The sequence below is a fragment of the Heterodontus francisci genome, chromosome 38 (genome assembly GCF_036365525.1).
Source record: "Heterodontus francisci isolate sHetFra1 chromosome 38, sHetFra1.hap1, whole genome shotgun sequence".
Lineage (NCBI taxonomy): Eukaryota > Metazoa > Chordata > Chondrichthyes > Heterodontiformes > Heterodontidae > Heterodontus > Heterodontus francisci.
In genome coordinates, this window is record NC_090408.1 from 38,115,166 (window position 1) to 38,128,871 (window position 13,706).

The following is a 13,706-nucleotide window of genomic DNA, read 5'->3' on the forward strand; positions in this document are numbered from 1 at the left end:
CAGCAGGTCTGGCAGCATTTGTGGAAAGAGAAGCAGAGTTAACGTTTCGGGTCAGTGACCCTTCTTCAGAACTGACAAATATTAAAAGTGTCACAGGTTATAAGCAAGTGAGGTGGGGGTGGGGCAAGAGATAACAAAGGAGAAGGTGCAGATTGGACCAGGCCACATAGCTGACCAAAAGGTCACGGAGCAAAGGCAAACAATATGTTAATGGTGTGTTGAAAGACAAAGCATTAGTACAGATTAGGTGTTAACGGACTGAATATTGAACAGCAGCAAGTGCAAACATGAAAAAAAAACGTGGGTAAGCAAACTGAACAAACTAAGATGAAATGAAATAAATGCAAAAAAAATGTTGTAAAATCCAATCTGCACCTTCTCCTTTGTTATCTCTTGCCCCACCCCCACCTCACTTGCTTATAACCTGTGACATTTTTAATATTCGTCAGTTCCGAAGAAGGGTCACTGACCCGAAACGTTAACTCTGTTTCTCTTTCCACAGATGCTGCCAGACCTGCTGAGTGGTTCCAGCATTTCTTGTTTTTATTTCAGATTTCCAGCATCAGCAGTATTTTGCTTTTATCATTCTGATATTTCCCTGGTCTCTCGCTCTCATTCATTGTGGTTTAATCCCCATGAACCAATGTTATTACATTTAAGCATTACAAAACCCCTTTATTTCGGCAGTTCTTGGGTTCAAATCCCATTCCAGTAATTTGAGCAAAAGTCTAGACCGATGCTCCCTGTGCAGTAGTGAGGGAACGTTACACTGTTGCAGGTGCCATCTTTTGGATGAGACTTAAAAAAATTAAAGCTCTCTTGGATGGCTATAAAAGATCCCATAGCATTTTTTCAAAGAAGAGCTGAGGAGTTCTCCCTGGTGTCCTGGCCAATATCTATCCCTCAATTAACATCACTAAAACAGATGATCTGATCATCATAGCATTGCTGTTTGTGGGAGCTTGCTGTGTGCAAATTGTCTGCCGTGTTGCCTATATTACAACAGTGACTACACTTCAAAAGTATTTAATAGGCTGTCAAGCACTTTGGGATGTCTTGAAGTCATAAAAGGCGCTATATAAATGCAAGTCTTTCTTTCTTTACCCGATCCTCCTCTCTTGAAGGTGTCTTATCATCCTGGGAACAGTGCCATGGGTCAGTGTCTAGTCTTTAGTTATCTGTTCTTGTGCCCCTAGCTGCTGCAATGGAGTGTTTCTGGAAGTGGCCAATCCATCTGGTTCAGCTGCAGAGTTGTCTGGCAATCTGATTTTGACAATTGAAGAAGCAAAATAAAACTAAAATCCCAGTGTGTGAGTTTGTGTGTGTGAGAGTGTGAGTGTGTGTATGGGAGGTGAGCAACACTTAGGACCAGTTCTGGCCAGTGACCAGACATGTCACACTGTTTACAACAGAAATTGCCTGTTATTTAGCCAGCTGAGCACTTGATAATAAGTTGTCAACAGGACTAACAATTTCCTGCTCAGTGCCAATGAACTAGCACAAACCTGATTGGAAAGTGTTTTAGGTACCGGGGGTGTGATGGTGATTAAAGGTTTTTGATGTGTCATTTGAGAGTTGCAGCTTTGATTTAATTCCTCCTTTTTTAGCTTTTATTTGCTGCTGTTTGAAATTCTTTGGATATTATTTGACAGGGAGATTCATGCTTTATTTGGGTAGAAAATTGAGTCAATCAGTTAATGTTCCCACTCAGTCTCCTTAGTATTGATGGGGTTGATATATGTTCAATGGTACATGCCCACATCATAGTTGTGTAATCCCAAAAATATCAGTGCTTTTCCTATTTGGGAGGGTAGGTGTTATAATACATGAGACATTGGCCTTTGATATCTGGAAGATGGATTCAGTGACGGGATAAAGACCTCCTCAAGCTGGCTGGAAAACCTCTGAGGGGGCATCTGCCAACAGCTGCCCACATGTAATGTTCTGTTCCAGAAAGCCAAGTGGTGAAGGGTCGACCTGGAGCCAATCTTTACAGACTTTTATAGGCTTGTATTTACAGAGATACATATTGCAAACATGCACCTCCTAACCTAACCACCACAGTTTCAGTCTGTTTCTATTTATAGGAACTCAAGTGAATCCCCAGTTAATGCTCACCACCTGCATTCAATTAAACACAATTAATGTACAATTGACAATCTCATTCTGAGAAGCCACGGAATGGCTTTTATGCGAGGTCTTTCTTGGTGCACTTTCTGAGATTAAGGCTAAAGGGCAGTATTGGGGCAGAATATAGAGAACACTTTGCTCTGCAACTAAACATGCTAACCTAACCAGATGTGGGAGTGCTTGATGCCGACACCGTGGAATGGACTTTACCTTGGGGCGAGTTTTGATGAGAAACTGTCCCAGCGAGTCAATTTATCCCATGCAAGCAGAAACAAGTGTTTCCTTGAGGCAATTTTAACCGCCTGGGCCTTATTTAAATGCAGTCAGTGTGAGCAGGAAGTGGGCAAAAGTAAATTTAGAATGAGCAAAGAAAGGAAATTATAAATTCATAGAATGAGGGAAAGGAGAGCTGAAGCAATGGAAGAATCAAAGAAATGAGTGATTGATTAGCTTTAGTAAAAGGATAGCACTGTGCAATTCAGTGAGGCTGGCAGCAGATTGCAGTGTGGAATGGTGATTTGTTTTTCTAGTTTAGATTTGGATCGGAGTGCTGTCTATCTGGCGAAGGTCCAGCACCTAGCCACTACTTCAGTTAACCCACCACATTGGCTGCCTCTCCAAAAAATTTTACAGCAAATACTTTTCCTTAACTCTGTCAAGTTGGATCATCTGCACCCCATGAATCTTGAAGGGAAAAGCTGTTTAACTTCACATGAGGCATTTTTTCTTTTTAATTAAAATGACATCTTCTTAATGGAAGTGACAATTGGAGAAGAGGCAAGAAGCCAGTAGACAGATAGATACTGGAGCACAGGATTTCCTCATGTAAAAGCCAAAGCACGCCAGCTCAACAAGCTCACATCCCATTAAGCTCTTGGATTACTACAAACAGCCTGTAAATCTTCAGTTATCTTCTTCCCTTCCTTTCTTAGCCATCCCAATAAAACACACAGAAGTATGACCCTGGCCCTGCTCACGATATTCATTTTGGTCTGCTTTTCCTGTTGGTAATCTGTAAATTGTTATTGTTTTAGTTTCACCAAGAAACATTTTGAGAAGGCCCCAACTTGTTATCTTTAGTTGTGATTTTTCATTCTTTATCAATACTCAAAACAGTTGGTCGGAAATAACTGTTAGTTGTATTATCACAACAACAACTTATATTTATATAGCGCCTTTAACATAATAAAACGTCCCAAGGCGCTTCACAGGAGCATTGTAAAGCAAAATATGACACTGAGCGACATGAGGAAATATTAGAAATAAAAATAAGAAATGCTGGAAACACTCAGCAGGTCTGGCAGCAGCTGTGGAAAGAGAGAAGCAGAGTCAATGTTTTGGGTCAGTGACCCTTCTTCGGAACGGAAATATTAGGTCAGGTGATCAAAAACTTGGTCAAAGTGGTAGATTTTAATAAGTGTCTTAAAGGAGGAAACCGAAGTGAAGAGGTGGAGAGGTGTAGGGAGGGAATTCCAGAGCTTAGGGCCTAGGCAACTGAAGCATGGTCCCCAATGGTGGAGTGATTAAAATCAGGGAGGCTCATGAGGCCAGAATTAGAGGAGAGCAGATATCTTGGAGGGTTGTGGGGCTGGAGGAGATTATAGACACAGGAAGGGATGAGGCTAATGAAGGTTTTGAAAAAAAGGATGAGAATTTTAAAATCAAGACACCTACTCTACAATCCAATTCCCAAGCAGTCTGACTTGGATTAATTCACACTATAAACAGTGCCTTTACTGACCAATGATTAATCAGCACAGCATCCATGTGCCTGTAACTGGCTGGGATTGTGGTAACTGCGAATGGTAAGAATTATAGTGAGTTTAAAAATAGTCATTTAGTAGTACAGAACTTGAGTATCGCTGAAAATAGAGACATGTTGTCGAAGCTTTTCGTCTTGCACTCATCAGGACAATCCGCAAGAATAACCAATGTAAGGGAAAACAACAACTTATACTGCATGAAAAAAGAGTGCTGATTGGTTGGCAAGTGAACTCTGATTGGTAGAGGCATTGCCATGGAGAATGCACCAGTTTACAGTGACTGACAGTTAACTGCCAAGCTTTGTTTGAAATTTAAACAAGGCAGCTTGACTCTGATTGGTCAAAGCATTGCGCTGAGGAATGAACCAGTGAATGGCTTTTACTTATTTTGTTCAGCTGAAACAGGCGCAATGTTTGTACGTATTCTTTCTGTCTGCAAAGAGCGGGGCCCTGTCTATTAATATATGTAGCTTCCAGTACGTGCAAATGCACCACACTGCGAGCCTGACTGACAATCTTAAATTGGTTGTCAGCATAATTCTTAGGGAAAGGGAAAGGGAGGTTGGAGATGGGATGGTGGTTTGCAAGGACAGTGGGATCAAGGGTTGGTTTTTTTGAGGAGAGGTGTGTGGCAGCATATTTAACGCAGAACATTCTTCGCTATTTGATCGTTGAGGTTGAACCCAATTATTTCCTAGACCAGGCAGTTTGCGACATGCTAGTCACCTTGATCTTTAGATGTCCACGTCCATGTATTTAGTTCAGGTCGCCACATGAGGGGCTTTGACAAAGAGATGTACCCACCACAAGGGTCGTGACCCCTCAGTGCCACGTCAGTGTAGGACAGAAACCTTTGTCCCTGCAACCATTTCCTCTTTCTCCACAAATCCACTTTGCATCTTGTTCCTAGATCTTGAACATAAGCCAAGCAGAGGGAAAAATTGGAGGGCAAAGAAAAGGTAAATTTTATAATATACATTACCTAATAAGGTGAACTAGTATGTTAGGAATATGTAATAGGAATATGAAACAGCCCCGGTTAATCCAACACACAGAAACTACATTGGCTCATTATAAATTTGATTGTTTTTGTGTTTAATTATTTAATGATAGGTCAGATTACTGATGAATGGACTGCTTTTTGAACTAGTGACATCTAGTTTTGATGTCAAGCACCCCAATTTGCTGCGTGGTAGAGCTCTGCAGGTATCAGCTGTGGCTCAGTGAGTAGCATTCTTGCTTCTTAGTCCAAAGGTCATTGGTTCAAGTCCCATTAGAGAACAGAATCCAGCTGAGACTCCAATGGAGTACTGAGGGAGTGCTGCACTGTTGGAGGTGCTGTATCTCAGAGGAAATGTTAAATCAAGACTCTGTTTGTACTCTTAAATGGGTGTAAAAGATCCCAGGGCACTATTTCCAAGAAGTGCAGGGGAGTTCTCCCTGGTGTCCTGCTCAATATTTATCTCTCCATCAACATCACTTCAGAAGTACAGATTGTTTCGCCATTATCACATTGATGGATGTGGGAGCTTTCTGTGTGCTGATTGGCTGCTATGATTCCTACATTACAACAGTGGCTACGCATCAAAAAAGCACTTAGTTGGCTGTGAAGCACTTGGGGACATGCTGAGGTCATGAAAGGCACTATATAAATGCAAGTCTGTTTTCCCAAAGTGAAATTGCTTGTTCAATGCCATCAACCCATTAATGCTGAACTAAGGGCAAGTCTGTAATGTGAACCTTTGCCCAAAATAATTTAACAGCTGTATTTTACAGGCAATGAAGAAGGACATTTTCGCCTCATCAATCCAGGCTGCAATTGAACCTGGGTCTAACTTTCAGTACATTATAACAACTAACCCCATTGAATTCAGCATGAAATATGAAGCCTGTCATATACTCATCTGACCAACAAGCAGTGAGAACACATGCTTCCAGTCTGGGCATAGCAAAAGGCTTTGGCAATAGTTTAATTATTAATATTGAAATAACTATTAATAATGATAGCAACTTGCATTAAAACTGCCATTAATATAGAAAAATATCCCAGGGAGCTTCAGAGAGACAAAATCAGACAAAAAGTGGAGGCTGAGCTAAAGAAGTATAAGGGTGACTCAAGGCTTGGTCAAAGTGAAGGTCTTGAAGGAGGAGAGGGAGGTGAAGAAGTTTAAGAAGGTGAGTCCTCAGGGTGCATCCTAGACAGCTGAAGGCAGGGCTACCAATGATGGGGGCAAAGCAAGTGAGAGAATAGACAATAGACCAGATTCAGTGTATGGAGAATTCACTGGGTGTGGTGGGGGAAGAGTTGTAGATGAGGTTACAGAGATATAAAGGGGCAAAGCCACGAAGACAATCAGATATGAAAATGAGAATTTAACATTTAAGGTTTCGGGGCTTCAGGAGCCAATAACCGGGTTGGCGAGTGGGCAAGCTAGGATATCAGCAACACTGTTTTGGATGAGCTGATTGTTATGGATGTTGGAAAATGGGAGGCCAGCCAGGAACAGTCAATTCTACAGGTGACAAAGGCATGGATGATGTCCTCAGTGGTAGATGTACTGAGGCAGGAGCGAAAATGGACGATGTTCCTGATGTGGAATTAGGCAGTCTTTGTGATGGAGCAAATAAGAGGAGTGTAAGCAGTGGAAACTCAGTTCAGCATTGAATAGGGCACCGAGATTGCAAACGGTCTGGGTCAGTTTGTCCTTCTGTTCTTATGAGTCAATGGCTGTTGAGGGGAAAGAAATCGATGGCAAGGCTATGGAATTTGTGACAAGGCCTGAAGACAATGGTTTCAGTCTTCACAATGTTTCACTGAATTAAACTGCAGCTTATCCAAGACTGGATATTGGACTGCCAAAGTGATGTAGAGAAGCAGAGGGAGTTGGGATCAGCGTATATATGGAAGCTGACCCTATATTTTGAGATGATGTTACAAAGGAGCAGCAAGTAGATAAAGTAAGACAGTGATGTCCCATAGTGGTCTCCCTGGGCTATTTTATGAGACTCCTCACTGTTAGAAATTGCTACTGTAATCTCAATGTTAATGGCTGACCATGCTCTTTCTTGTATGCATCACAAAACTCAGCTTGCTGATAGGTAGTATAAGTTAAACTTAACCTCAGATGTTTTGTTCTTTCCATGGGGCTCGCTCACTCATAAAACTATGGCTCGCCTTTCAAAATTATTTATTTAAGTCTGGGAATAGCTGCAAGTGAATTATTGTGTTTAGTTTGCATTGGGATTTCTACCCATCCAATTTTTGAATTCCATTTTTCCCATTGACATCTGTGTTTCAAGTTATTGAGGTCATAAATTCAATGAATTTTCATAGCAGCAAAAGAATTCTTGGAACGCAAACCCTATGTCCAGCCAATATCTCACCCTATATCCAGTCAGTACCCCACCTTAGTGCCTTACCTATATCTTTCCCCCTGTCCGGTTTTAAACTTGGCAAGAAATGGCTTACCTAGTTCACATGTTTGCAAATTATTTTCGGAAGTGAATTAAGAACTGGTGATGTTGAGGATGGTGAATACTAATATTGTGCTTCTTACATTCAACAGTTCCCTGTGACTCATTTAACATTGACACCAAGTGGCCAAAAATCATCAGGGGGTCTGCAGAAGCACAGTTTGGATACACTGTGCAGCAACATGAGGCGAACGGACAGAAATGGTAAGAAGAGGCAACCCTTAGGTTGATGCTAATGATAAGTTGCCAAGTGCATTGGAAATGAAGTGAGAAGTTGGGTGGCCTGATGAGCTGCTCCTTTAAGAAATTAGCAAATTGGAATTCATGCAAGTATGTCGCTCTTTAGAATCCTTGGTGGGTTTCATGTCACCTGTACTTGCTCTCTGGTGATGACAGTTGGATTTGGCAGCAGTGCGCTTTATTTCCTCCACTTCTTTCCAGCAGCGTCTGAGATGCCCCTGATATTGTGCAATACCATCCAAAAATAATTCCTCTTCGAAAAACAATCGGCAGCTTCTCACTTGTGCACAGTACATGAGGACATTGGGTGCATAAAGGGCTAGACATTGGTCTCTTGTCCCTGGAAGCTGTGTTCAAATTGAGCCTAGGCGGATGAGCTGAAAGTCTCCTATTTCTACTGGTCACAGAGGCCCCTTAACACATCGATTGAAAATACAGAATTGCCCCAAGTTTGTATTAGATTGGCATCTGCAGAGAGGTGAATCCAGCTTGGAACCCCACTTCCAGGGGTGAAAGGCCAGTGTCGAACCCTTTGCACATCCATTGTTCTCCTTCACTGTGCACAAATAAAAAGCTGCCGATTGATTTTGAAGAGGATATGGGGATAGGGCAGGAAAGTGGAATTGAGGTAGAAGATCAGCCATGCTCTTATTGAATGGCAGAGCAGGCTTGATGGGCTCCTATTTCTTATGTTCTGAGGCCACACAATGGTTGCTGAGGGAAATGTAAACACATTGTATTGGTGCAGTGAGGGAGCTGTGCTTCTGAGGTTGGTGTTAGAGGACCTTGTCAGGACAGGGTAGAAGGAACTTTGCTTCTTATCTAAACATGCTGGATGAAGATTTCAACTTTGGCAGGGGGTGTATAACGGGCAGTAGGGGATTTGTGCCCCGTTATTCTTCCTGCCAGACTTTCCTTTCCACTAAAGATCTGCTATAACACCTGTTTGCCGCCCCACCCCCAGCTATCTTTAAATTTGGAGTAAGCAGCAACCATGAGCCTGAAATGTTAAGTGTCCCAACCATTGCACAATATTCCTCAACTATAAATAGCATAAAGGGGTATATTTCACTTATGTTTGTAAGTCACTACGGGAACATCATTCACAGTTTGACAAACCAGAGTAAATCTGGTTTGAACTCTTGCGCTGACCTTTGGTAATAAAAATGGGATGGACTCTCCAGGTCTTATGTTGGACTTTGGCAATGAGCCATGTTTGACAATAACTGCTGCCAATGTCAGGCCTATGTCAGGTAATAAACAGCTCCTGATTAAGTGCAGGGAAGTTTAGCCAAAATACAGGAGCTGCTTTCTTGGCAGGTGTACTTGACAGAAGAATCCAACTAAATGCGGATTGAGACTAGGCTAGTTGGCTCATCAAACCTAATCCTTCCAACAGACCCTGTATATTTGTCTGCTTATGGATTCGACTGCATTTATTCTGTCTCTTGAGAGGTGTGAATAACTGCCTGGGGAAACAAAACCCATAAGATAAAGCTTTAAAAATCATTCCTGACCAACTCCCAGAGCTAATGGTCCAGTAATTCAGTGTTGGGTTTTCAATTAGAAGGTTGGTATTTTGAGTCCTTCCCACTACCTATATTTTCCTACATGATCAAATGGGCCTCACTAACCAGCTGCCAAACTTTGACCAGAATTTCTCAGTAGTCTACAGGAGTAGATTGGCATGAGAAGTTTGGCTCCCTTTGCAGCAGTTGTCCTGATCTGAAGCCAATATAAAAGAAATTGGCACTCCACAGATCATGAGCAAGAATAATAATTACATTTGGTGGGATTAGCAGTTCAGTGAAAGCTATTGAATGCATAGAATTGCACAGAATGTACAGCGCAGAAACAGGCCATTTGGCTCAACTATTCTCTGCTGGTATTTATGCTCCACACGAGCCACCCGTACACAACTTTTTATGACACATCATACTCCTAAATAGTTGACACTTTATCATGGACTGGTTAGTTTACAGATATGATTATTTCACTGTCTTCAGTTTAATTTGTTCAAAACTTTGCAGATAGACTGTGAAGGAGAAATTTGAAGTAGGTTCAAAACAATTGATTTTGATGATAAATTATCCCGTGGTAAATTGGGCAAACAGGTTTTACATCGACAACAATAATAACTTGCATTTATATGAGGCATTTAACATCATAAAGCGTCCCAAGTTGTTTCACAGGAACATTATCGAACAAAATTTGACACCAAGCCACATGGCATATGAGGACAGATGACCAAATTCTTGGACAAAGAAGTAGGCTTTAAGTAGCATCTTAAAGGAGGAGAGAGAGGTAGAGAGGCAGGGCGGAATAGGGAGGGAATTCCAGAGCTTTAGGGCCCAGGCAGCTGAAAAGCACGAGAGCCAATAGTGGAGCAATGAAAATAGGGGATGTGCAAGAGGCCAGAATTGGAGGGGTGCAGAGATCTCAGATAGTTGCAGGGCTGGAGAAGGTTACAGAGATAGGGAGGGCTTGAGGCCAATGAGGGATTTGAAAACAAGGATGAGGATATTAAAGTCTGATAGTAAGATGTCCCAAGGTGCTTAAGTCTGAAAAATTCAATTTTTTGTCATAGTGGGCACCAGGCAGAAAGTGGAATCTTGGGAGACAGTCAAAGAGATGAGTTTCTCATTGTCTCTTGAAGGCAAAGAGAGAGAAGCAAAGTTAAGTGGTGCTGGTTAGCTCAGCATTCATTGGTCACCTGAAAGAAAGAGTCTTTTAGACCTTAAATCTTTTGGTTTAAATTTTTTATTACAGCAATTTACATTTATTCAGTACAGTCCATAAAAGAAATCTTATATTTTACTGGTCATTTTTTTTTTAACCTTGAAAAGTTACACCTGCTGCTTGAATAGGATGATGTGTTTGAAACCTAATTCCTTCCCGAGTGCTCAGAATTTAATAAGAAATCCAGTGTTTCTGCTTTGGTACTTTGCAATAATAATATTCCGAATACGAGCAGTATCATCCCTAAACGCTGACGACTGTCTAAGTCTAAAGACAAATCACTGAAAGGAAACTCAACGAGCTGGGGGCTGTCCAATAAAACAAAAACACATCTGTTGCCGTGCTGAGCCTGAATTAATATCATTGAAATTTGTCTCTCCCTGTGGAAGAGACAAAGAATTAGGCAGGATAGTTTTTTAAAAAAATTATTGAGGCAACTATTTGAGGGGCCAGTGCTCATAATGCAGGTTGGAAACAAAAAAGATAGAATTTCTTATCATTCCCCTCAGAGTGCTTCAGAAGCAATGGCTCCAAAGATCTAAACTAAATATTTACAAATAATCTGCATCTTTTGGAAGATGCATGACCATGGTAGACAAATAAAATTTATAGTTCAGGTCATGACTCCAGGAAATACTAGAAAGACAATTTAGGATGAATACTGTTCAGGACAATTTGGCTAATCTCTAGCTAAGTCCACCTTTTGGAGAGAAGGGTGTCCCTTAAAACCAAGGGTGAGTTCCAGCGACCAACCTGGGCATTCACCCCTTGCCCTACAAAAGCAAAGTTGGTCTAGATTCACTAGACTGCCACCTGGGCCAAGTTCATCTCTCTGCCTAAGAAGTGTTACTTGTCATCATGACCCTGACCTTTACTCATGTCGCACTGCCAAGTAGGGTTGACAATCGATGCTGAATATGCCAAGGTCCTTATGTCAAACCCGAGTGGTGTAGTCTGTACCGTCTCTGCGACTAATGGCTTATTGCTCTATGATTGATTTTGTATCCCAGCATCAAAGGACATCACATAGATGATCAGTGACATTTATTAATTTGTTTTTACTAAACATAACTACGTCACGTCATAAATAAGATACATGGAAGCTATAGCATCATGTCTTCCCATCAGTCTGCGGTAGAAAAACAATGGCATTTTTAGACCACAGGGAGAAATGACTCAATGGGAGATCACTAAGGAGGAGATAGGAGTGATTAGGGTAGGGAGGGTGGGTGTGGGTTGGGGAACTGAAAGCATAACTAAAAAGAAAGGTTTTTATAAGGCTTTTGAAGGAAGGGAGGGAGATAACAAAGTGAAGTGGTTCCAGAACAGATTTCCAAGGAGCCGATGCAGTGACTAAAACTGTAGTGAAGGGGTGAGGGACAAAAAAAGAGAGCTTGCATTTATATAGCACCTTTCACAGTCTCGGGACTTCCCAAAGTACTTTACAGCCAATGAAGTACTTTTGAAGTGTAGTCACTGTTGTAATGTGGGAAACATAACAGTCAATTTTCACACAGCAAGATGCCACGAACAACAATGTGATAATGACCAGATAATCAGTTTCACCTATGTTGGTCGAGGGATAAATATTGACCATGACATTTAGGAGAACTTGCCTGATCTTTGAATAGTTTTATGGGATCTTTTCCATGTATCTGAGAGGAAAGACAGGGCCTCAGTTTAACACTTCATCCAACAGCCAGCAATCTTGACAGTGCAGCATTCTCTCAGTACTGCACTGAAGTGCCAGAGTGGATTATGTGCTCCTGGAACAGGACTTGAACCCACAACCTTCTGGGCTCAGAGGCAAGAATTTCAGAAAGAGGGAGGGGATCAGGGACGTACGGCTGGAGGAAATCACTTGGTAGTAACAAGATTTACCAATTAATCCCAGTACAAAAACTACTGCAATGCTGTACTTGGTGAACTGATAACATCTAATGCCTGAAAGTAGACTATGTATGTACTTTTATTTTACTCTCATTCCACCAAGTGCCAAACAGACATCAGTTCAAGCCAATTCCATATAATTAATATGTTATTATTCACTCTTCTCTCCATGGAAACCTTTTCTCTGCTGTTGTTTCTTTCTGACTAGAGAATTCTATGTTCACTTACTTGTGGTTCAAGAAGGCAGCTCACCACCATCTTCTCAAGGGCAACTAGGGATGGGCAATAAATGCTAGCCTTACCAGTGACGCCTACATCCCATGAATGAATAAATTAAATAAAAACTTAAGTTACCAGGGTTGTTATGACATTTTTATTCCTTGGTAAGTTTTATGGGTACGCCACTAAACCCAGTTCCTGTGCAACACCTGCTCTATAACATCATTTGCATTACTTAAAATACCTGGGGGTATATTTCGACTTTGTTAGTTGATGTAAAATGTGCGATAGCTAGACAGTGACTCATTTTGCATCGCTTCTGATTTACATTCAACGGACACCATCATGCTCCTACTAATGTAACATATAACCAGCATGTGAAAAGAGAGAAAAGAAAGACTTGTATGTAATTAGAACCTTATCATGTCTCGCAGTAACACCTTAATATAGAATGAATTAAATTATGCAGCTATGTGGACACACAGCTGTCATTTTTCCCCCAGCAAGATCCCACTGTTATAGACAGGTGAGAAATGGCATGGTTGGTTTCCACTGGTCACCTCCCAACTGACCGCAGATGGTGTTTTTGTTTAAATTATTGTTTCAGCCCCTGTGTTTTGTCAGCCAAATAAACAGACAGTGATAGGTTTCCTCGTGAGGTTAAAACAGAAGATTAAATATTTATTAAACAATAATCACATGAAATGTTGCAACATCACCCATGCATGCATTCACTCTCACATGCAGACTCAAGAAATGATAGATAGAAGGTAAAGGGTAAGAGGCATTAGGAGTTCAAGGTGTAAAAGTCTGCTGTTTTCAGGAAAAACCTGTGGGCTCCTCTTGGAAGGGAGGTTTTAAAGTTGCAGGCCTGTTTGCTGATTGTCTTGCACTTGTTGGATTGCTGAAGGCTTCTGGCAGACAACACTTCAGTTTGAAGATAGTGCTGGCATTTCTTAGTTCAATTTTCACAAATGGAGGAGTTGTTTAAAATGCACTCTCCTATTTCTCTGCTGGTTGCCAACTCGTCTCAGCAGAGTTCAACTGTCCAGCTGGAATTGATATCTCTCTCTCTCTCAGCCTTGTGCTGGAATTAAAGATGGCTTTCGATGTTCTTTCTCTGGCTGGAGATTCCTGACTGATGTCCTGATACTTCCTTTGTTCTCCAAAAAGGTTACCTTTAAAGGTAAATTCATAAAGTGTTAGTATCACCCATGTGACTTTAGGCTTTTGGTTCCTGAGGGGCTATAC

At 41.4% G+C, this 13,706-nt stretch overlaps 1 protein-coding gene across 1 annotated transcript in view; it reads left to right on the forward strand.

The window, feature by feature from the left end:
• itga11a (integrin, alpha 11a) overlaps positions 1 to 13,706 on the forward strand; it is a 138,557-nt gene that overhangs the window by 10,607 nt on the left and 114,244 nt on the right. The window contains exon 2 of the mRNA XM_068018134.1: positions 7,460 to 7,571. Coding sequence (XP_067874235.1) covers positions 7,460 to 7,571 — 112 coding nt within the window. The remainder of the gene's footprint in view (positions 1 to 7,459; positions 7,572 to 13,706) is intronic.